General features: G+C 58.0%; 3 protein-coding genes across 5 annotated transcripts; 2 read left to right on the forward strand and 1 right to left on the reverse strand.

Annotated features, from left to right (window-relative positions):
* Positions 1-321: 321 nt before the first annotated feature.
* Positions 322-3,606, reverse strand: CIAO1 (cytosolic iron-sulfur assembly component 1). Its single transcript, XM_074928733.1, has 7 exons — positions 3,447-3,606; positions 2,771-2,919; positions 2,565-2,676; positions 2,364-2,452; positions 2,002-2,203; positions 941-1,028; positions 322-869 (listed from the first exon to the last, which is right to left on the reverse strand). Exons 1-7 carry the CDS (start codon positions 3,583-3,585, stop codon positions 629-631), a joined length of 1,020 nt encoding a protein of 339 aa, XP_074784834.1. The 5' UTR covers positions 3,586-3,606; the 3' UTR covers positions 322-628.
* TMEM127 (transmembrane protein 127) lies at positions 3,446-8,624 on the forward strand. 2 transcript variants are annotated; one of them, XM_074928735.1, is made up of 3 exons: positions 3,446-3,551; positions 5,314-5,478; positions 6,233-8,622. In XM_074928735.1, the coding sequence occupies exons 2-3, from the start codon at positions 5,322-5,324 to the stop codon at positions 6,538-6,540; spliced, it is 465 nt and encodes a 154-aa protein (XP_074784836.1). In that variant the 5' UTR covers positions 3,446-3,551; positions 5,314-5,321; the 3' UTR covers positions 6,541-8,622. The 2 variants fall into 2 exon arrangements, with proteins under 2 accessions (XP_074784836.1, XP_074784835.1); XM_074928734.1 differs by lacking the exon at positions 3,446-3,551 and adding an exon at positions 3,679-3,969 and having other exon boundaries at positions 6,233-8,624.
* Positions 8,625-9,638: 1,014 nt separating this feature from the next.
* On the forward strand, positions 9,639-20,212 carry STARD7 (StAR related lipid transfer domain containing 7). Of its 2 annotated transcripts, XM_074928432.1 has the most exons (9): positions 9,745-10,060; positions 14,460-14,512; positions 14,558-14,665; positions 14,953-15,002; positions 15,419-15,529; positions 15,623-15,705; positions 15,961-16,060; positions 16,679-16,763; positions 19,023-20,212. In XM_074928432.1, the coding sequence occupies exons 1-9, from the start codon at positions 9,996-9,998 to the stop codon at positions 19,211-19,213; spliced, it is 846 nt and encodes a 281-aa protein (XP_074784533.1). In that variant the 5' UTR covers positions 9,745-9,995; the 3' UTR covers positions 19,214-20,212. The 2 variants fall into 2 exon arrangements, with proteins under 2 accessions (XP_074784532.1, XP_074784533.1); XM_074928431.1 differs by having other exon boundaries at positions 9,639-10,060; positions 14,460-14,665.
* The last annotated feature ends 462 nt before the right edge of the window (positions 20,213-20,674 follow it).

The following is a 20,674-nucleotide window of genomic DNA, read 5'->3' on the forward strand; positions in this document are numbered from 1 at the left end:
TGGGGGTGGGAAACACACGTGACCGCCTGCACTTTGACCCCTGGCTGTCCTCCACCTCACCGCGTAGCTCTGTGTCTTCCCTGTAGGGCTTAAAAAACTTCATTAGTGGAACTAATTAAGATAGGGTTGGCTTGGTAGCCGTTTTGAGGAGCGCTGTGCTGGCCCCAACCTGCAGGAGTTGGACCTAAACACTCCCCCTCGGGCTGCACTTCACCGAGAGGCACAAAATCAGCTCCCCGCGGGGTCTGTCCGGCTGTGCCACCCCACTCGCTCCCAGGGGAGCACATACCCCCCCATTTTGCTCACCCTGAGGCCACCGGGTCCATCGCTGACGGCACCAAAAGCAAAAGCTGGAGCCTTTGGCCAGGACAGTGCAGATTTATTGGGTGTGGGGCATAAGGAGCGGGGAGCAAGGCCTGTCCCGTCTCCTGAAGCTGCAGAATCCTGGCGAAGCTGTCACTGCACTCCTGCGGGCACCCCCGGGGAGGTTGGTGGGACACCTGCACTCCTGGGCACGTGAAAGTCCCAACCCGTGAGGCAGAGGAGGTCGGGATCCCTCTTCCCACTGCGCTCTCTGTGCCGGCGGCAGCGCCGAAGCGTCCAGAAGATGGAAAAAGATTTAAATCTCTCAGCAACCTTCGGGGCGCTGATATTTCCAGAAGGCGATCTCGCCGTCGTCGCTGCAGGACGCCAGCAAGCCCGGCTCCTTCGGGTTCCAGGCCACGCAGTTGACATCCTGCGAGTGCGCCCGGGGGACGTGGGCAGCGAGGCTGAAGGTGGGCTGCTGCGGGTCGGAGGACGCGCTCTCCTCGAAAACGCGGATGGCGTCGTCGCCGCAGGCCGTGGCCAGTGCCCCGGTGAGGTGGCACCTAGAAGTAGGGGGGGTGGGTCACCCAACGGAAGCCCTGGGAGGGGGTAAAATCCGCCTCCGTCTACTCACCACGCCACGTCGTAGATGGTCCTGCTGTGGTAGCCAGAGAGGTTGCAGATGCACTTCCAGGTGGGGTCTGTGCCGCTGCAGGCCACGCCTGGAAAGCAAGAGAATAAATAACTTGGTGTAAGAGCCGGTCAGAAGCTCAGCATTGTCTCAGCACTGTCATCAGGGACGTGGACAGGAAGGTGCCCGACAGCGGGACCTGTTTGCAACACGGTCGCCAATCACAAGAGGGGAATGAGGTGAAAAGGCTCTTGAATACAGAACTGTGCAGTACAACAAGTGCAGTGCTATTGTTCAATGTAACCCTCACCTTAACCCCTAACCACTAGCCTTGGCCCTAACCCCTCACCCCTAACCCCTCCTAACTGCTAACCTTAGCCCCTCACCCTAACTCCTAACCACTAACCTTAACCCCTAATCCTCAACCCTAATCCCCTCACCCCAGCTACTGTCAAAAAAGATGGGTCGCCACTGTTGCCATAATGTTGATGAAAAAAATCATGAACTTTAGACAAACTTCGCTTCATTATAATCCCGAAACACCTCCTGGGTGAGGGCTACCCACCTCTAACACCGACCGTGCCTCTGACACTCCCCACCCCGTAGCCTCGCTCTAGAAGGGCGGCGATCCCTGAGACACAGGAGGAGCAAGCCGTGTCACTGAGCATAAAAAAATCACTTCTGGGCATGAAAATTGGAAGCTTCCCCACCAAGGATTACGACTGATGACGGAGCGTTAGCTGGACCCAGGACTGCTGGGACATCTTGAGATCAGCAGTGGTAGCTATAACCTCCTCTTCTCTCTAAACTTCACTTTTCCCCTTTTTTTTCACCCATCTCTAACTATCATGTGTCGCTTCATGGGCAACACAATAAAGTTTCGCTGTTTGATTGATGTTCCCCTTCATTTTGCACTTTTGGGATTGTAGTAAATGAACCATCGCGAGTCCACCGAGTGGACCGTGACACCTCGGCTCCTCGCCCGCCCTCTTCCTCTGCCCTCTCTTCCCCCAGCAGGTCAGGAGCAGCTCGGAGCCCCACCGCAGTCGGGCTAGGAGCCTCACCTTCCTCGTTGCCCGGTTTGTACCGGCGCCAGATGCGCACTGTCTTGTCGTCGCTGCAGGAAGCCAAGCGCTCGCCGCTGCGGTCGAAGGCCACGCTCCACACCGTCGACTCGTGGCCCTCCAGCGTGGCGCAGCACACCCAGTCGTCCTCCTCTTCGTGGTAGAGCTTCACCGTGTCGTCGTAGCTGGCCGAGGCCAACAGCTGAGCAAGGAAACAGCAACAGAACTGCCCTTCGCCACGGTCTGAGGTCGGTGGAGTTGGTGCAGGACCAGGTTGTGGCTCTGCGGGCTCGTTCCCGGCACTGGGGTAGGGTCTGGGGTGAAACTGGGGTGTCCCCTGCTCCGCCAGGCCCAGTGCTTACCTCCTGGTTGGGGTGCCAAACCACGTGCTTGACGTCCTGCGTGTGGGAGTTGAGGACGCTGACGCACTCGTACTCCTCCTCCTCATCCACTGCGGAGAGAAAACCATGAGAAGGGGGGAGGCCGAGGCTGGGCCGGGGGCAGCTTTGGCTCCATCGGCCCCCCCGTTCTCTCTTCCCTCACCCCCCAGCTCCCCCCTTCACCTTCCCAGACCCAGACGCTCTTGTCTCGGCTGCAGGTGGCGAGCAGGGTGCCAGAGGGAGCCCAGGCCACCGACTTCACCTCGTTCTCGTGCCCCTCCAGCGTGGTGACGCACTGGGGAGGGAGAGGAGAGGGGAGGAGCGGGCTGGGGGGTGGCGTGGGGGGAGCCCGGGAGGCCGTGGGGGGCGGTGGGGGGGTTGTGTCTCACCTCGAAGCCATCCTCTTGCTTCTTCCAGATGCAGGTGGTGGCGTCGAAGCTGGCGGAGGCCAGGTAGGAGCCGCAGGGCGACCAGGCCACCCTGCGCACCGTGCGCTGGTGCCCCTCGCCCAGCACCGCCCGGCAGGACCAGCCCGGGCCTGGGGACGGCGGGATGGCGGCCACGGCCAGGGACAGGCCCCACCCACACCGGCCACGGGGACGTGCCCCTCAGCCCCACCCCTCCAGCCACGCCCCCTCTCTCTAGCCTGACCCTTTCCCTCCCGCCCCCTCCCTTCAGGCCCCGCCCCCTCATCGAGCTCCTCCTTAATTGCCTCTGTGGCCCTGCCCTCCAGGCCCCTTCAAGCCCCACCCCCTCAGCACCTTCAATGCCCCTCTAGCCCCGCCCCTCCCCACAGCCCCGCCCTCAATGCGCCTCTAGCCCCGCCCCCAATGCCCCACTAGCCCCGCCCCTCTCCACAGCCCCTCCCTCGATGCCCCTCTAGCCCCGCCCCTTGCCATGGCCCGGCCCTCCATGCCCCTCTAAGCCCCGCCCCTCGCCATAGCCCCTCCCCTTCACATCTAGCTCCTCCCCTCCCTACAGCCCCGCCCTCAATGTCGCTCTAGCCCCGCCCCATCGCCACAGCCCCGCCCTCAATGCCGCTCTAGCCCCGCCCCCGCCGCCCACCTTCCCGTCCCCAGAGGCGGACGAGCCGGTCTCCGCCGCAGGATGCCAGGAGGCCTCCGCCGGGGCTCCAGGCCAGGAACCAGCACCGGGAATCGGGATGCGCCGGTACGCGGCACACCAGCTCCAGCGCCTCCTTCATGGCGGCGGCGCGCCCTGACGTCAGCGCGCCGGAAGCGGAAGCGGCACCGCCCGGAAGCGGGGCGGCGGCGGAGGGGAGGGGGTGGGCTCCGAGGCGGGGCCGCTGTCGGTGGGCCCGGAGCGCGGCGGCGGGGCGGGATGTACACCCCGGGCGGGCCGGGGCTGCCCGGCGGGCGGCGGCGGCGGGGGGCAGCGGCGGGGAGCGGCCTGCCCAAGCAGCCGGAGCGCAGCCTGGCCTCGGCGCTGCCCGGTGCTCTCTCCATCACGGCGCTCTGCACGGCGCTGGCCGAGCCCGCCTGGCTCCGCATCCACGGCGGCACCTGCGCCCGCCAGGAGCTGGGCGTCGCCGATGTCCTCGGCTACGTCGACCCTGAGCTGCTGCGAGGTGAGGCCGGGCCGGGGGGGGTGGGTGGCCCGGCCCCGCGTCACCCCCCCCCCCCCCCCCCCCCCTCCGCTGCGGCCGCTCTCGGTACCGGGGAAGGGGGGAGGGGGGCTTCGTGCCGACCGCCCGCTCCCCTAAACACCTCCAACCTCAGAGCTCAGCCTCAGCCACCCCCCCGCCCGGCACCTCTCCACAAAGGTTATTCATAAAGCTTTCTGCTTTTCACCAAAACGAGGTGGTTTGTCCCCGTTTCAGCGCTGAGGTTATTCACACCTGGACACCTGCAGCCCCGCCGCACACACTCATCGGCAATAAATGTGTGTGTTCGCGGTTACCGGCAGCGGAACGGGCCTCACCCCTCTGCCTGAGCAGCTCCGGTGCGAATAAATCAGTCAGGAAGGAGAAAAGCCTCAAAAACATGGTTTCCAACTTATTTTTTGAGCTGGCTGCGTCCCTACAGCAGGACCTGTGCGTTGCTGGGGCGGGTTTTTATGAGTTAAAACCAGAAGTTGACGCGGATCAAGCTCTCAAATGTGTAATTTTGATGGTAAAACGCGGTGGGTGGATGCGTTACGCGTTTGTTTTCCTGCCTCCCTCCTGACAGCTGTGTTTGGTCGCGTCCCCCCTCGACACGGGACAGAGTTAGAGCTGCTCTCTGCCACCCCTTCCCAGCCGTGCATCACGCCGGCGTGTTAATTAGCACTTTTTAATGCACCGTTAAAACAAACGCCTGGCTTGCTTTACTAAAATCTGTCACGGCTCGGAGGCAGGGAGGTGATTGCAGCCCCTTCCCCTCCTTCCTTTCCCCACCGCCTCGCTGCAGGGACCTGGTGGAAGCTGGCGGGGGGGTGACTTTGAACTTCCAGACACCCCCAGCCCTGGCTGCAGACGTGGTTATGGACGGGCAGAGCCCCCGCAGGCTTTAATTTGGGGTTACATCCCCTTGTTCTCCAGTGGAACGCAGCGTTAATCAAAAGGCTTTTTAGTAACGCCCCCAGCTTTGCTTTAAATAAGGAACCTGTGCAGCTTGCTGTTATTTCAGCCACTTTAGTGTCTCAGTGTTTCTTTAGCTTTAATTTCCGTGGCAATAACAGTTTATAAAGTGAAATACATGACCAGGCCAACTGCTGCTGTACGAAGGAGGTTCGTTTTCTAGAACCTAATTAAAAGCACCTCGCTGTGCTCCCGTTTCTGTCGAGAGCCGCGTTGTTAAACCTCAAAGGAAAATGCTGGGCAGGATTGGAGCAGGGGGTGTCTTGATACTGGTTGCTCTGTCTGGTGAGTGATTTGGGTGGAAAAGAGGAGTTTTCTGGTGCTCAGCGCCTGCCTCTTTTCCTCCCCTCGCAGATTACTGCATGAACCCACAGACGGTCCTGCTGCTCCGGGTCATCGCTGCCTTTTGTTTCCTGGGAATCATCTGCAGCCTCTCGGCTTTTCTCCTCGATGTCTTCGGACCCAAGCACCCGGCGTTAAAGATCACTCGCCGCTACGCTTTCGCTCACATCCTCACAGGTAAATCCCCTCCAGCGCTGGAGGAAAACCCTGGGTTTCTTATATTTTCATCCCCAGCCTTCAAGGGGACAGAAAAACAAAACCCTGAAGGCTTTTTCTCAGCCTTTGGTTCGGAGCTGTGGTGCCCATCCTGCCCTCAGAGCTTCCCTTTCGTGGTGTGTCGGGTCTGAAGGGCGACAGAAGCCTCACAAAGCTAAAACTGGAGTTAAATCTTGGAGGGAAGAGGTTGAGGATGAACGTTAAGTGTCTACTAACGGGTTTGGAAGAGGCCGAGGATAAACATTGTCTACTAATGGGTCTTACTTCTCAAAGAGGTCCCGTAGTGCCTTTCTGAAGAAGAAGGCCATTTTTCCTGGCTCGTGAGGTCGAAGGAGCTTTAATATCCCTCATCTCTGGCAGAACTACCCCTGTCAGACCTTGAGCAGCTCAGGGCAAGCCCTTGCTGTCAGCCCGCCCCAAACACTAAGCACCAATTTGTCCCCAGCCGCTCCTTCAGGTCCCCAAAAAAATCCCTTCCGAGCCTTTCAGCTTTGGTTTGTGCTGCTGATCGCCTCGCTCAGCCAGGTTTATTCTGAGCCTGTGATCCTCCACCGTGTTTTCCCCTCTTTTGGGTTGGATTTCGGGCATCCGCAGGCTCTCACGCTCTGCCTGCTTCAACCTGCCCAGCGTCCCTTTGCCGGCTCAGCTATGACACAAATCGCTGATTTATTTTTTCGCTGGCCGCTCAGCGTCTCTGCCGCTCTCTCTCTCTCAGTCCTGCAGTGTGCCACCGTCATCGGATTCTGCTACTGGGCCTCGGAGCTGATCCTCGCCCAACAACAGCAGCACAAAAAATACCACGGCTCCCAAGTTTACGTCACCTTCGCTGTCAGCTTCTACCTGGTAGCGGGTGCCGGGGGAGCCTCCATCCTCGCCACCGCCGCCAACCTGCTGCGTCACTACCCCACCGAGGAAGAGGAGCAAGCCCTGGAGCTCCTGTCCGAGATGGAGGAGAATGAACCTTACCCAGCCGAGTACGAAGTGATCAACCAATTCCAGCCGCCGCCGGCGTACACTCCCTGATGCCGGCACCGCGATGCGCTCGTCGCTTTCTCCCACCCCCGAACTTCACTTTCTCGGCACCTCCTTCCCTCTTCTGATCTCTCCTGCGCAGAGGAAAGGACTTTTCGGGTCAGATGATCGGCGTTTTCTTCCTATCCCTTATTTTATTAACTTCACAGCGTGATTTTTAACCCTGCGCCGGCTCGGCTGGCCGAAATAACGACGGCGTCATCCCCCCGGGCGGCTTCTCCCCGGCACGAGGGGTGCTGGGATTCGCTCTCCCCCCCATCAGAGATCTCATCCCCACCCTGTGCTGGGAAAATGGGGAGGAAATGGCGCCAGATTCCCAGCCCGGCACGCGGTGAACTCGTGTCCCCCCTCTGCTGAGGTGTTACATACGCCCGGAGAAAGGTGTGACACACGCGTGCGTGTATATATTTATATATATATATATATATATATATAGGGAAAACACCCCCTGGGTGTGCTGGTGGGAGAGGAACAGCCCTTTAGAGCGGCTGTACAGCAGGAGGAAGATAGAGCAAACCCCCCCCCCGCTCTACCTGCTCCTCTTTTCTGACTGGCGCTGACCACACGAGCATTTTGCACTTTATTTAGGCTCGGGAGAGGACAGGGACAGTTTCAGGGCCAGCTGCTGGGGACTGTCACGCTGTAAAACCCCGTTTGCGAGCGGGTGGCGCAGCACGGGCTGATTTTGAAGAAGCTTTTCTGCTGCCAGTGGTGGTTTTGGGGGAAGCTCTGTCCCCCGTCACCACAACCTCCGGCTCCTGTCGGTGCCTCACCAAGCAAATCTTGGGGTTTTTTTAGCCAAGATAAAACCAGACTTTGGTACAGCGACAGCTCCCGGGAAGCAGGTTGAGCCTGCGCTGGAAAACCAGCGTCTCTGCCTGTAGCTTTTATGCAAGTTCCTGACCTCTGCGCCAATCTGCCTCTCCTGCTTTTTGCCCCCAACTTTTAATCTTGGTGTTTTTCTGTCCTGCTCTTAGTTTATTACCCTGTTTCCCTCCGCAAGCCCTGAGAGACATCAGCCCTCGAGGAGCAAATGCTTCCCCAGACGGTGCCGGGGAGCCCGTCTGACACATCCAGACTGGCAGCCAAACCCAGCAGGGACAGAGCCGGGTTTTTGGGGCTGTTTAAAACAAATAGGAAAAAAAAAAAAAAAAAAACAAAACACACCACAGGGATGCATCGACCCCAGAGCACCACAGCACTGAGAAGCTTAAGTCTGGCTCCGTGGAGGGTGCAGTGGTTTAGGGAAGGAGTTTTAGGACAGGAATACTGCTCCTTGTAGGTTCTCAACCATCCCTCAAATGCTTTTATTACCTGTTTTCTTGCTGCCAGCTGTCTTGCCCAGCTCATCCCTTTTTTCCCCTGTCCTGCACCCGCAGCAGCACTGGCTATGCAAGAGCTTCGGCCGCTTGCCGGGGCTCGGGCTGTGGCACAAAATGGGAAAACTCAGCCTGGGCAGCGCACTGCCCGCACCCGGCAGGACTCAAAGGAGGAAAATCAGCCCCTTAAAACCCGCAAGGGTTTTGCCCGAAGAGCGCGGAGCGTGGAGAGAAAGCAGCAGGGTGGTGGGCAGGGGGTTTAGCAACCCCCGAGTGGCTCCTCTTCCTCCTTCATCCCACCTCCGGGCCAAAGAAAACATCCCGGCGTCCGGGGCTGGAAACCAGTTTGGGTTTTCCCCACCGGTGACTTATATGCAAGAGAGGGGCTCGAGTGTAAATAGTCTGTGCATAAACACACTGTATTTCTGTAAAAAAACACCCCGAAAGAGACAAATGATGTCATTTCCCTCCCCTCCGCTGATCCGCGTAGCTCGATGGAATCCAGGGGCGCGGGTGCCGCGGGGTTTGGGGCTCCCCCCCTGCCCTTCTCTAGAGGAAATAAAGGGGGTGCAAAGAGCCGTGTGTGGGAGCTTGCGCTTTGTTCTGGAAAAGGGGGCGGCGCTGCGCCCCGATAAACAGCGCCGTGTTGTACCTGCTGCGCTCTGCCCTGCACCCCAATAAACCCCCCTGCCTTGTCCCCCGCTGTTCTGCACCCCAATAACCAGCCCTGCACCCCAGTAATCACCACCGCCTGTACCCGCTGCTCCCCAATAACCAGCCCACTACCATTCACCCCAATAAACCCCTCTGCCTTGTTCCCCACTGTCCTGCACCCCAGTAACCAGCCCTGCCTCCACCCACTTGCCTACACCCCAATAACCAGCCCTGCACCCCAGTACCCACCACCGCCTGCACCCACTGCTCCCCAGTAACAACCCACGGCCCTCCACCCCAATAAACATCCCTGCCTGCACCCCAGTAACCACCTCTGCCTTGTCCCCCACTGCCCTGCACCCCAATAACCAGCCTTGCCCCACACCTACAGCCCTGCACCCCGATAACCACCTTTCCCTGCACCCACAGCCCCCCAGTAACCACCGCACCCCGCTGCTCCCCAATAACTAGACTTGCCTGTGCCCGCTGCTCCCCAGTAACCACTCCTTGCCCCACACTTACCGCCCTGCCCCCCAGTGACCACCCCTGCCTGCACACAGCCCCCCAACAACCACCACACCCCGCTTCTCCCCAATAAGTGGACTTGCCTGTGTCCCACTGTCCCCCGATAACCACCCCTGTGTGTACCCACAGCCCCCCAATAACCACCCCTGCCTGCCCCCCACTGCCCCCCACTAACCACCTCTCCCTGCACCCACAGCCCCCCAACAGCCCCCCCACCGCTCTTCTCCCCAATAACTGGACTTGCCTGCACCCCCCTGCCCCCAACAGCCGCCCTGCCTGCCCCCCCGCTGCCCCGCACCCCCCTGCCCCCCGATAACCACCCCTGTGCGCACCCGCTGCCCCCCAGGAACCCCCCTGCCCGCACCCCCCTGCCCGCACTCCGCTGCTGGGGGCGTGTCCCCGCGCTAAGCCCCGCCCCTCCGGCCCCACGCGCCCCGCGCGCCCTTGCCCTCCCTCCCCCTGGCGCCGGCCGGCGTGCAGGGGCGGGCGCTCCTCGCCGCCGCCCAATCAACGCGCGAAGCGGCGAGGCAGCGACCAATGGCGACGAGGCGCGGCGTGATGACGCACGGGGCGCGACGCGGGGCGGCCCGCTGAGGGAGCGGCGGCATGTTGCAGCCGCAGCGGCCGCTCGTCGGCCTCGTCGCCCGCTGCGCCCGCGCCGCCCGCCTGGGCCCCCGCCCGCCCGGGCCCCCCGAGGCCCCCCCCGCTGCCGGCGGCCAGGCGGGGGGTGGCACGGGGCGGCGGGGCCTGCTGGGCCTGTTGGCGCGGCAGTGCAGCTGCGTGACGGGGCAGCGGGCGCGGCGGGCCCGGCGGGCCTGGTACCGCGGGAGCGGCGGGGACGGGGCGGCGGAGCGGGTGAGGCGTGGCGGCGGCGGCGGCGGCGGGTGGTGGTGGTGGTGGCGGGGGCTGCACCGAGGCCGCCCCGCCTTCGCCGCTACCGGCCGCCTCATGGCGACCCTGGCCGGTGTCTTCGTCTGGGACGGGCAACGCATCGAGGAGGAGGAGCTGCAGCGGTGGGTGTCTGCCGCGGGCCCCCCGGGACGGACACACCCCCCCGCCCCCATCCTTATGGGGCCCGGAACGCCCCAAATCCTTGGGGTCCGGGGTTCCCGGCGCATGGGAGGCCGGGGGGGAAGATCCCCCAAACCCCTTGGTCCCACCCTGTTCCTTAGGGCCTGGGGTGCCCCCCAAATCCCAAGGGGTGCCCCCCCCCCCCCCTTGCCAGGTGCACAAGGGCTTGGGGTGCCCCCACCAAGCTCTTTAGAGAGGCAGCCCCCACCCCTCGAGTCCCTCATCACTAGGGGTGCACCTCAGGTTTTGAAAGCTTGAGAGTGCCCAAATCCTTGGGGGTGTTCCCCGGATTTTCTTGGGCGGGGTGGTGCCCTCACAAACCTTTCTGGGCCCAGGAATGACTCCCACTGTAGATTCTCCCACGAATTTGCCCCATGGGGTTGCAGCCCTCGAGTCCTCCCCCCACATGGTGCCCCCCTAAATCTACTGGGATGCTCCCCAAAATCCTTCCCTGGGTGCTGTGTGGGAGGGTGTCCCCCAGCTCTTTTTTTCGGGGTGCTGGGGGGGCTGCACCCTTTGTTCCTTAAATCATGTTATTGTTTGCTTCCCTCCTCTCCTCCCACCTCCTTGGGCCCTGGGGGTGCACCCTCCTCCCCCAAATCCTGTCTCAACAGGGTGCCTCCCCAAAACCCTCCCCACAGTGGCTTTGGGGTGGCTGCCTACACCCACACCCCCAGGGGTGCCCCCCCCCCCTCCACCCTAGTACTGGATGCCCCCCTCGTGCAGCTGCGTGGAGCACTTACACCTGGGGAAAAGCACTCGCGTGGTGGGGGGGGACGACACGGTGCCCCCTGATCTGATGGGATGATGACAGAAGACCCTCAGACCTTTTGGGTTGCTTTTTCAGTGGCCGTGGAAGCGTGCGGCTTCGTTTAGGCGTAATTATCCAGCGTAGCCTGTGATAAAGTAGGGGTGAGTCAGGAGAGGTTAATTAAAACTTAATGAGAAGCTCAGGGTGCGATGGGGCATCGCCAGGTTTCCCATCTCTTAAATTCTGCGTCCGGGTGCCTTATCCAGACCGTCCTGTGGGAGTTAAATACCCCGTATTTGCTTAAGTAGCTTACCTAAGGCTTAATTAAATCTTGGAGCTAATGAGTAACAACCCTCACGCCTTGATTTATGACACCTTCGAACATTTTAGAGAGATCTCCGGCCTTTACGCGTGGCCAGCGCTGAAAAAGGACAAAATCCTGGGTTTATTCCCCAACAGAGAGAGCTGCCGCTCTGTGCCCCGTGGCCTGTCGGGTCCCAGTGCCGGTGATAAACCCTGCCTGATGTTTTCCAGTGAGCTCAGCAGGGCTCGGCTTAGGCCTGGGATTAAAAGCAGCATCAGTCTTTTCTTCAAGGTTATTCTTTGCAGGCTTGAGCCTCCTCACCTTAATTTAAGGACGACTCAGCCCAGACCTTTTCCTTCACTTTACCACGCCAGAGCAAGTTCACTGTTAAGATTCCTCTTTATTATTTACTTTCTCCTTATTCCTTTAATCATTTACTCTCCCTCGTGGCTCACTAAGCTTCAGTCTAGTTGTGGGAGCGATAAAATCCTCAGCAAACTCTTTGCTTGTTGTTATAACAAGTTGGAGTTGCGGGAGGTGTCGACAGGAGGGCTTTGCTCTCTTCGACCACCGATGTGTTTTTCACAAGATGGGTGGGAACACGCCGCACATGGGCTCAAAACGACAGCGGAAATAAATAAATAGGATCAAATCTGCATGGTGAAACTTCTGGTTTAGCTCTCCTCTCCCGGTTAGCTCGCCGGTGGCTTTGTGTCACCAGGGAGCTCTGTCTCCTCCCGGGGTTTAAAATAGCTCTGTGCTTTGGTATCGTCTTTCTCCTCCCCTCCCAGCTCTCCTGTCCCTGTCTCATTTAACTTTGGGGGCAGCTTTGTGTGGGTTTTTTTCTTGGTAAAACCCATAATCCCACCTTCTGGCACGGTGGTTCGTAGCTGTCAGGAGAGGTCAAAAATGACACGGGAGAGCTGTGCCTGTGGCCAGTGTCACCTCCAGCCTGTCCCTTGTGGTGACACCCTGCCCGGTGCTGGTGCACAAACACCGCCGCAGCCCCCCCGGTGAAGCATGGCCGGGGCTGGACACCGGCCAGGGAAGCGGCTCAGACGGCTTTTGGCATCCAGGCGTCCTTTAGCCGCCGGCTAACGAAGGCGCCTCGTCCTCCGTGGCGCCGGTGGGAGCGAGCTGCGCCGGGCGATGGACGCGCTGCTGAGGTGAGAGCTTTGCTGCCGGGCTGGGAACTGCCTCCTCCAGCGATTTGCTTCATTTGGAAATGAAAAATGAGCAGGTTTAGGGTGCGGGGCTGGGCTTGCGCTGCAAAGCCCCCTTGCTGTCCAGGTGCTAGTGACAGAGGTTTGGTTTTCAGGTGTTGCAGGACTGTGCCCGTTCTTCAGGGAGAGGGAATGGTGGATTTTGTTTCTTATGCCGCGAGACGGGCGCTTGTTTGCAGAGGGAAGGGCCAGGCCAGCAGCAGCCTTGTGCCTCGACACAGATAAATCCTGCGGCTGTTACTTTTCTAGCTCATCTCTGATGAGGATGGAGGTGGTGAAGCAGGAGCAGGGAGGCTTTGCTCCCTGCCCTGGTTTGAGCTCATCCCATCCTGCTGCACGGAGAGATGATCCCGCTCGGAAAGGTCTCCTGGTCCCGATTCCACAGCTCGCGCCGCTCCGTGTCCTCTCCCACCCCATCTCGTTTGCTCGCCCAGCCCGGCTGGGTTTTGCCACACCAGCGAGAGGAGTGAGCTCACGGAGGGACACAGCAAAGGCCGGAATAAATAAACCAGCGGTGGGAAGCAGGAGGTGGAGGGAGCGGGGCTCTCCCTGCCCCGTGAAGGTAGTGGTAGAGCAGTGTGGGGGTGCAGAGGAGCATTCAGCGGGGCTCACGCCAGAGCTGTGCCCTCCAAACCTGGCAGAAGGTGGGTTTTCGTATCAAATTCATCCCGCGAAGCCTTCGGAGGAGTCCAGGGGAGACTGGGAGCTTGGTAATTTCCAGAGACCATGAACATTAATTCAGCCAGACCAGTGAGACCTGCCTTGCAGGTTGCAAATTGGTGCTTTAGTTCTGGCTGATGCTAATTACATTAATATAATTAATGTCTTCAGGCACTGCTGGGAGGGTTGAAAGCACTGAGTGATCCTCCTTCCTTGAGGCTGAGGACTACAGGTGTAGATAAACCAGCTGTTCCTCTCTAAGGTTTGATTTTGGGGGGCTGTTGCTGCAGCTCGGAGGGATTTATCCTGGAGGTGGGAGGTTTTCCCAGCCTCTTCTCTTCCCTCAGTATTTTTGAAACTTGAGATCTGCATCCAGTTTCTGTAGCTGAAGAGTGCTGAAACTTGGGGGTTGATGGTCCATGGAGCCACATTTGTGAGAAGCCCCCCCACTTCTGTCTCTCCTCTTGTAGGGGAAGCTGCTGTTCCCCTTTGCTGCCTGGCAGCCTCTGGCTGCCGTCGGCGATTCACTTCTTGTCGCTTTTCAGACCAAGATGGGCTCTCAGGAGCCAGCCCGCCCCCTGAAACTGTGGGGAGACCCCTCTTCTTCCCTCTCCACCTCCTCTTGCACCCCAAATCTCAATCCTGCAAACAACTTCCTATCTTGGTGCCTTCAATCCAGAAACCCTCCTTTTCCTGAACCCACCTTGCTTTCTGTTTCATCCCACACAGCTTCTACTTCATTCAGCCAGAAAAATTTTGGGTTGCGAGCATCTGACTGCGACCGCCGCGAGGTGGTTTTGTTTTGTTTTTTTCTTCCTGGAAAGGCTGACATTTGCTGAGGATGGAGCGTGGTTTATCTGCTTGATCTCGCTGGGGCAGGGGAGAAGCACTTCCCATCCCTACAAGGAACAAGCCCCTGCATGCTTCCCCTAAAAACCAACCACTGCTGCTATCCTGTGGGTTTTGTTTTTTTCCCTTCCTCTCCTTGAAGAGCGAGCCCTGCAGCTGCGGGTGACATTTCGTGGGTGTTGCAAGGGCTGCCTGGCTTAGGGACTCCCCAGCAGCTTCGTTCAACCCCAGGCTAGGTTTCTACCCTGCAAGAGGATGTGGGAAGCCCCCCCTGAACACAATGTGGTGTGACTTTTTTTTTTTTTTTTTTCCAATGCTGTGTAATATATCTCAGCACAAGACTGTTAGGATGAAAGAAAAAAGACTGCAGGGGTGGGTTTTCCAAAGTAGAAGGGGAGACCCCAGGCTGCTTTTCTCACACCAAAACCCCTCTGGATGAAGCTTGGACCATGCTGGGAAGGTTTCTGCTGGTCTTGGAGTGCTCAGTCTGTAGCAGAAAGGCTCCAGCGAGGCTTTGGTTACTAACCAGTGTTTTGGTTTTCACCTTCCCCCAGGTCTGCGCAGGAGATGAAGCACATGGAGAACATTTCCAGCCTCTTGCAGGGTGGCAGCCCGGGCGAGTATCAGCGGCTGGATCCCAAATCGGAGCGAGAGGCGGTCACTGCTCCCGGGGAGCAGCCCTGGGAGATGATCATGGACAAGAAGCACTTTAAGCTCTGGCGGCGGCCAATCGAGGGCACCCACTTATACCAGTACCGAGGTAACGGTGCTCCCAGTACCTGGTTTCCCTGCACTGAGTCCCCCCGGGGGGGGTGTGCCTCTTGCTTCCCACCTGGCCTGTATTTATAGGAAACAAAAAAATTAAAAAAGGGAATTTTCATCCTTTCCATCCCTTTCTGCAGATTCTGTCCCCACTTAGCCCTTCAGAGGGGTCCCAGCCCTGCCACCTGCCTTAAAAAAAAAAAAAAAAAGCCTTTTCCTTTTAATCCTGCTGCACTGAGATAGACTCGCTTATGCCCGGGACTAAAAACTTTCTCTTTACCGCAGTGTTTGGGTCGTACACAGATGTGACTCCCAGGCAGTTCTTCAATGTCCAGGTGAGCGCCTGTGAAATCTGGGCTGTGTGGCGTGTTAGAACAGATATCCCCTTATCTTTATGCCATTTACGTGAGCTGGAGCCAATCCCAGTATTAGACCAGAAGCAGGGCGAGTTATCCCACGCCCCGATCGGGTTTTGCTGCCCGTCCCTGCTGGAAATGAAGGATCAGCACGTGTGGGCTGTGATCGGCCGCAGGAGCTCAGCGCGTTTCTGTCCTCGCTCGCTCCCTGCCTGCCCTGCCAGCTCCTGCACTTCCTCTTTTGGTGACTTTCAAAGAGTGTTTAATAATTTCCTGGTGGGTAAAACGCCTGACCGTGACGCAGCTTGTTTCCACAGGATGAGGAAAAGGGCCGGTTACCTTCCTTTAACGATGCTGTTGGACTTTGTTGTGACTCAGCCTCTCTTTCTTGCCAGCTGGACACTGAATATAGGAAGAAGTGGGACTCGCTGGTCATCAAATTAGACGTAATTGAGAGAGACCTGGCCACTGGATCGGAAGTGATTCACTGGGTCACTCATTTCCCGGTGAGTGGCTGCTACTTTCCTGCTCCGCTCACCCTCCTTACCCTGGGCAAGTGGCCAGCAGCAGGGCTGATGCCTCTTCTTTCTCTTCCCCAGTACCCCATGTACTCGCGAGACTACGTATACGTTCGGCGGTACAGCGTAGACAAAGAGAACAACCTGATGGTGCTGGTCTCACGGTAGGTATTGCCAGGCCAACCTCCTGGTGGCTTTGTAAAAAACAAAGTTAAGAGCTGGGTATAAATTTAATGAGATTTTTTTTATTATTATTATTTTTAAAAACAATGTCAAAACCTCAGGGATCTGTCTTGAAAATCCTTCTCTGGGGTGAAAACTTTGTTCTCTTAGTACCCACCTCTAAAATATCAGCTGATGCTCAGTGTAGCCACACCTGGAGCTCATCGTCTGCTGCTCCCTCTTCTTCTTCCCTCCAGGGCAGTGGAGCATCCGAGCGTCCCCGAAGACCCTGAGTATGTTCGGGTCAGAACCTATGAATCCCAAATGGTCATCCGTCCCCACAAAACCTTTGACGAGGTACGTTTTGGGGGTGGGCTGAGAAATGGAGTAGAAAGCCTGTCAGGAGAGAGCTTCCTCCTGCTCACACCGCTGCTCCGAGGGGAACTGCCCCTTCTCTGGTTCTTATCTGTAGCACTAAGCTGCCGTCAGTAGTCCTGAATTGGGGGAAAAAAAGGGATGAATTATTTTCCCAGAAGTGAGGGAAGCCCATCCATGCACAGCTCTGGAAAGATTTGAAGCTCTGTCCCAGTAGCTTGAGACTTTCTGCAGCGGCGTGGTGCTCCCGGAGAGCCAAACACCAGCAGAGCACCAGGCTCCTTTTAAAAAGCCGTGAGCTTTGCAAGTCTCGTTCCTAGCACTTAATTCTCTCAGAAAAAACATCGCTGGGTCTTCGTAGGGTAACCAGAGCCTGAAGAGAGTGTGCTGGGAGAACCAGAGGAATGACACCTTCCACCTTCTCAAAAAAAACCCCTCCCCATGTGCTTTCACTGGGTCTCTATGGGTCTGGTCACCCCCTTAACACCTCAATCGATGCCCCAGTAGTGCTTGAGCGTCCCTAAAGGGATTTTAAGTGAGGCAGCAAAACCCAGCAGAGTTTCTCTGCCAGCTCAGGCTCACTCGTTTCTCCTTTCCCAGAACGGTTTCGACTATTTGCTGACCTACAGCGACAACCCACAGACCGTGTTCCCCCGTTACTGCGTCAGCTGGATGGTGTCGAGCGGTGAGTGAGCTTTGGTGGGGACAATTCACCCCTTGGCCAGAAATTCCTCCAGCTCCTTGCTCAGGAGAAGGCCCGTGTGCTTCTGCCTTCCCCTCCTGCACCTCTGTGGGGCAGAAAATAAATAGAGAAGTGTAAAAACAGAGATCTGGAGGATTTGGGGAGTATTTTGGGTGCCTTGGGCTGCTCTTCCTTTCTCACGGGGAGGGAGTTGTGCCAGGATTTGTGGCTGTGAGGAGGAAAGGAGTCCATGTGCAGGGGTGCTCCTTCTCTCCAGTCCACCCGAGGCAGAAGGAAAAACCAGTAGGATCCCTCCCCCCCCTTTTTTTTTAATTTAAATAAAATGAGCTGATTTTTCCTTACTTTAGAGCAGGGTTGGTTGGCTCTGAAGTATTTCTGCATTTGAGTTCTTCCTCTTTACAGCAAATAGAGGAGAAAACTCCTGGTTTAGAGGAACAGTGCCTGCACTGAGCCTCCCACAAAGGAGCTTGGCTTTATGGGGGCGAGGGGGGAAACCAGCATTTAAAGGATCTGGCCGAGGCAACGGCTGTCCCACAAATAAACCTGGAATAGCTCAAGGTGCGTTTGGCCATGTGATATCCACTGGTTCAGCACTCCCCTCTGAGCAGGGGAAAGATGGAGAGCACTGCTTGCTTGGGGGAGGAGGAGAAAAAGGGGCTGTCACCACTCTTAACTCTCACTTTATTCATTGGGCAGGGCAATAAAACCAGAAGTCTTGCCCGTGGTGAATTTTTTTTCCTCTTCTTACCATCACGTGGCTCGTGGTAGAGACTGATGTGAGAAAGAGTTGAAATAGGTTCATTCAACACACTCGAGCATCAGAGCAACCTTTTTTTTTTTCTTGCACCTTCCTGCTTTGCCAACCACTGAAACCTCTTCCGGAGTGTGCTCTAATACATCTAAAAAGGCAGCTAAAGCTCCTGGGGGGGCTGGTGTCACCCACACCCCCCCGTGCCTGCCTGGTGCAGGGGCCTCCTCCATGTGCTTATTGCTTGTTTTTTAGAATAAAAATGATGAGTGGTGGAGAAAACAGCATCTCCAGGTGTGACCGCATGGAGCTTGTGCAGCCACAATCATTTTAAACGTTAATTAACGTGTCACAGACTCGCTCCCAGGTCACTCATCATGTAGCCAGGAGGTGGTGAGGTTCCCCAGGGCTCGCAGGAGGGGCTGCCTGGCTCCAAGGCCCTCACACCCCTCTTCCAGGATCTTAGTGAATCAAGTAAGAGCAGATTTATTGTTTTAATTAAAAAAAAAAAAAAAAACCAACCCACCGTAAAGTGCCCTAATGGTGAGTTTATAACTGAGCAGAGGGATGGGAAATGGTGGAAACCCCTTAATGCCAGCGAGGCTGCGGGATCCCGCTTGAATCCCACAGAGCTGTGTGGAAGAAAAGGGTCTGGGGGTTCTCATTGGCAAGCAGCTGAGCAGGAGCCAGCAGTGTGCCCGGGTGGCCGAGAAAGCCAACGGCCTCCTGGCTTGTATCAGCACTAGTGTGACCAGCAGAAGGAGGGAGGTGACAGTCCCCCTGTGCTCTGCACTGGGGAGGCCACACCTGGAGGGTTGTGTCCAGGTTTGGGCACCTCAATATGAGAGAGATCTGGAGGGGCTGGAGCGAGGGCAGAGGAGGGCAGCGAGGCTGGTGAGGGGCTGGAGAATCAATCCTGTGAGGAGGCAGGGAAGGAGCTGGGAGTGTTCAGTGTGAGGAGGAGGAGGCTGAGGGGAGCCCTCATCCCTCTCTGCAGCTCCTGAGAGGACATTGCAGAGAGGCTGGGGCTGGGCTCTGCTCCCAGGGGATCAGGGACAGGACAAGAGGGAACGGCTGGAAACTGCCACAGGGGAGGGTCAGGCTGGGCAGGAGGAGAAAATGTTTCCCAGCAAGAGTGGTCCGAGAGTGGAACAGGCTGCCCAGGGAGGGGGGAGTCCCCATCCCTGGGGGGGTTTCAGGGCCGTTGGGATGAGCTGCGGGGGATGTGGGGTAGGGGAGAACTTTGTAGAGTCGGGCTGAGGGTTGGACTCGATGATCCCGAGGGGCTTTTCCAACCTGAATGATTCTGGGATTCTGTAGTAAAGTGGCAGAACTGTGTTACTAGGAAGGGAAGGAAAATTTAGGAGGGGAAAAGAATTGGGGGAGAGGGGACTGGAGCTAGAGAAGGGGGTGAGACAGGAAGGTCTTATCTCTGTGGATGCCCGTCCCTCTCCCACTTCTCTCACCCTCTCCCCCCTCTCCCCCCCCGCCAGGCATGCCGGATTTCCTGGAGAAGCTGCACACGGCTGCCCTGAAAGCCAAAAAGATGGAGATCGAAGTTCGGGACTATATGTCTGCCAAACCCCTGGAGAGCGGCGGCGGCAGCGAGGGGAAGGCGACTGTGGCAGCCGCCGAGCACAAGAGCGACGGCACCTGCAGCCCTGCCCAGCTGGAATACGCCTGAGGAGCTGGAGCTCCGCTCCCCGGGGCTCTGCGGAGGGACCTGGGCCGCTGCCCACGGAGCTTAGGTCAGTTTTTTTTCCCTCCCCGTCTCATCTCCAAAGCTCCACTCCCTCTCGAGGACGGGGATCCTTGTCCCCCGCGCCGTGTGTGTTCGTGGCCAGGCCGATGAAATTTCATGTCGTGTAATCATTTTTCTGTACCGGTAAATATTTCCCCTCCCCAACAGGGAAAAAATACCCTAAAAAAATTTTTATGGCGGCATGGACAGCCTCTCCCCACTTCGCCCCCCCTCACTCCCCTCCCGCCGCTCCTTTTCTCATCCATCTTCGGACTCTGCACCCCAAATATTTTTGGGGTCTTTCTTTTTGTTCCACGGCAGCTGGATGAGGATGCTCCACGGCGTGTTGTTCCCCCCCCCTCCCTCTCCAAAAGACCCTTTCAACCTCCTCCTCTTGTGAGGGGGGGCGGTGTGGTTGGCATTACTGGTGCGGGCGGCCTGAACTGGAGCAAAAAATGTGATTTTTGGGGTGATTTTTTTGCTGTTTGTTGTTAGGGGAGGGTAGAGCTTGCGGGATGGAGTGGGGGGAGGCACCTTTCTGTCGGTGCTAACCCAGCTCACCGTGACCCCCCCGCTGCCGTGTGCTGATCCCGCCAGGTTGTGGCACGACATGGGGGGGGTGTCAGTGTCAGCCCCTGGGATTGGGGGAAGCTGTAGGAGCAGCAAAATATTAATAAATCATCTGTCCCAGCCTCAGTCGCGGTGGGGGGGTGCCCGTGTGCCCCCCGGGATCCTAATTAGCTTCCCCCGCTAACGAGCCCCTCTGAGGTCTCCCGGATGGGTCCCTCCCCATCGCCAGGTTGGGGGTTTGTCCCCTGCAGCAGCGTTAACTAGGGGTTGTTCACCCCCCCCATTAATCCCCACCTTAGAATAAAATTATCGTAAATATTAAAATATAAATATTAATTCCCATCTTACAATAAATTTATCATAAACGCGTCACACCCTGATCTCACAGCCCCTATTAACAGTGTTAATTAGCCCTTTAATGAGGAGGAGCTGAGCTTCAGGGACCCACCTGCCCCATCTCAAGTATTTTGGGGGGGTTTTACCCCAGTGTTGGTGCTGAGGCTCTGGGTCAGCACATGCAGCTGCTGCCGGGGGGGGGAGGGAAGGGCCCCCCTGTGGAGTGGGGACTTTTGGGGAGGGGGAACCTTGTCCAATTCTGGGGTGTTTGGGGGTTCAAGTCAGCCCCAAGGTGGGGGGGTTTACGGCCCCAAAATGTCCCCACTGATTTGGGAACACGGGTGGGGTGGGGGTTGGTGGCCGATGTGCTGGTGACGAATGGGAGTTGGGATGCACCAAGTGGGGGGGGGGGGCTGAGGGCTGGATCCATCCCGGACCCCCCCCCCCCCCCCCCTCCCCGGACCCCTCCCCAGCCTTCCCCCCCCAACCCACAATGGC

Source organism: Athene noctua, chromosome 28 (genome assembly GCF_965140245.1).
Source record: "Athene noctua chromosome 28, bAthNoc1.hap1.1, whole genome shotgun sequence".
In the NCBI taxonomy this organism is placed as follows: Eukaryota; Metazoa; Chordata; class Aves; order Strigiformes; family Strigidae; genus Athene; species Athene noctua.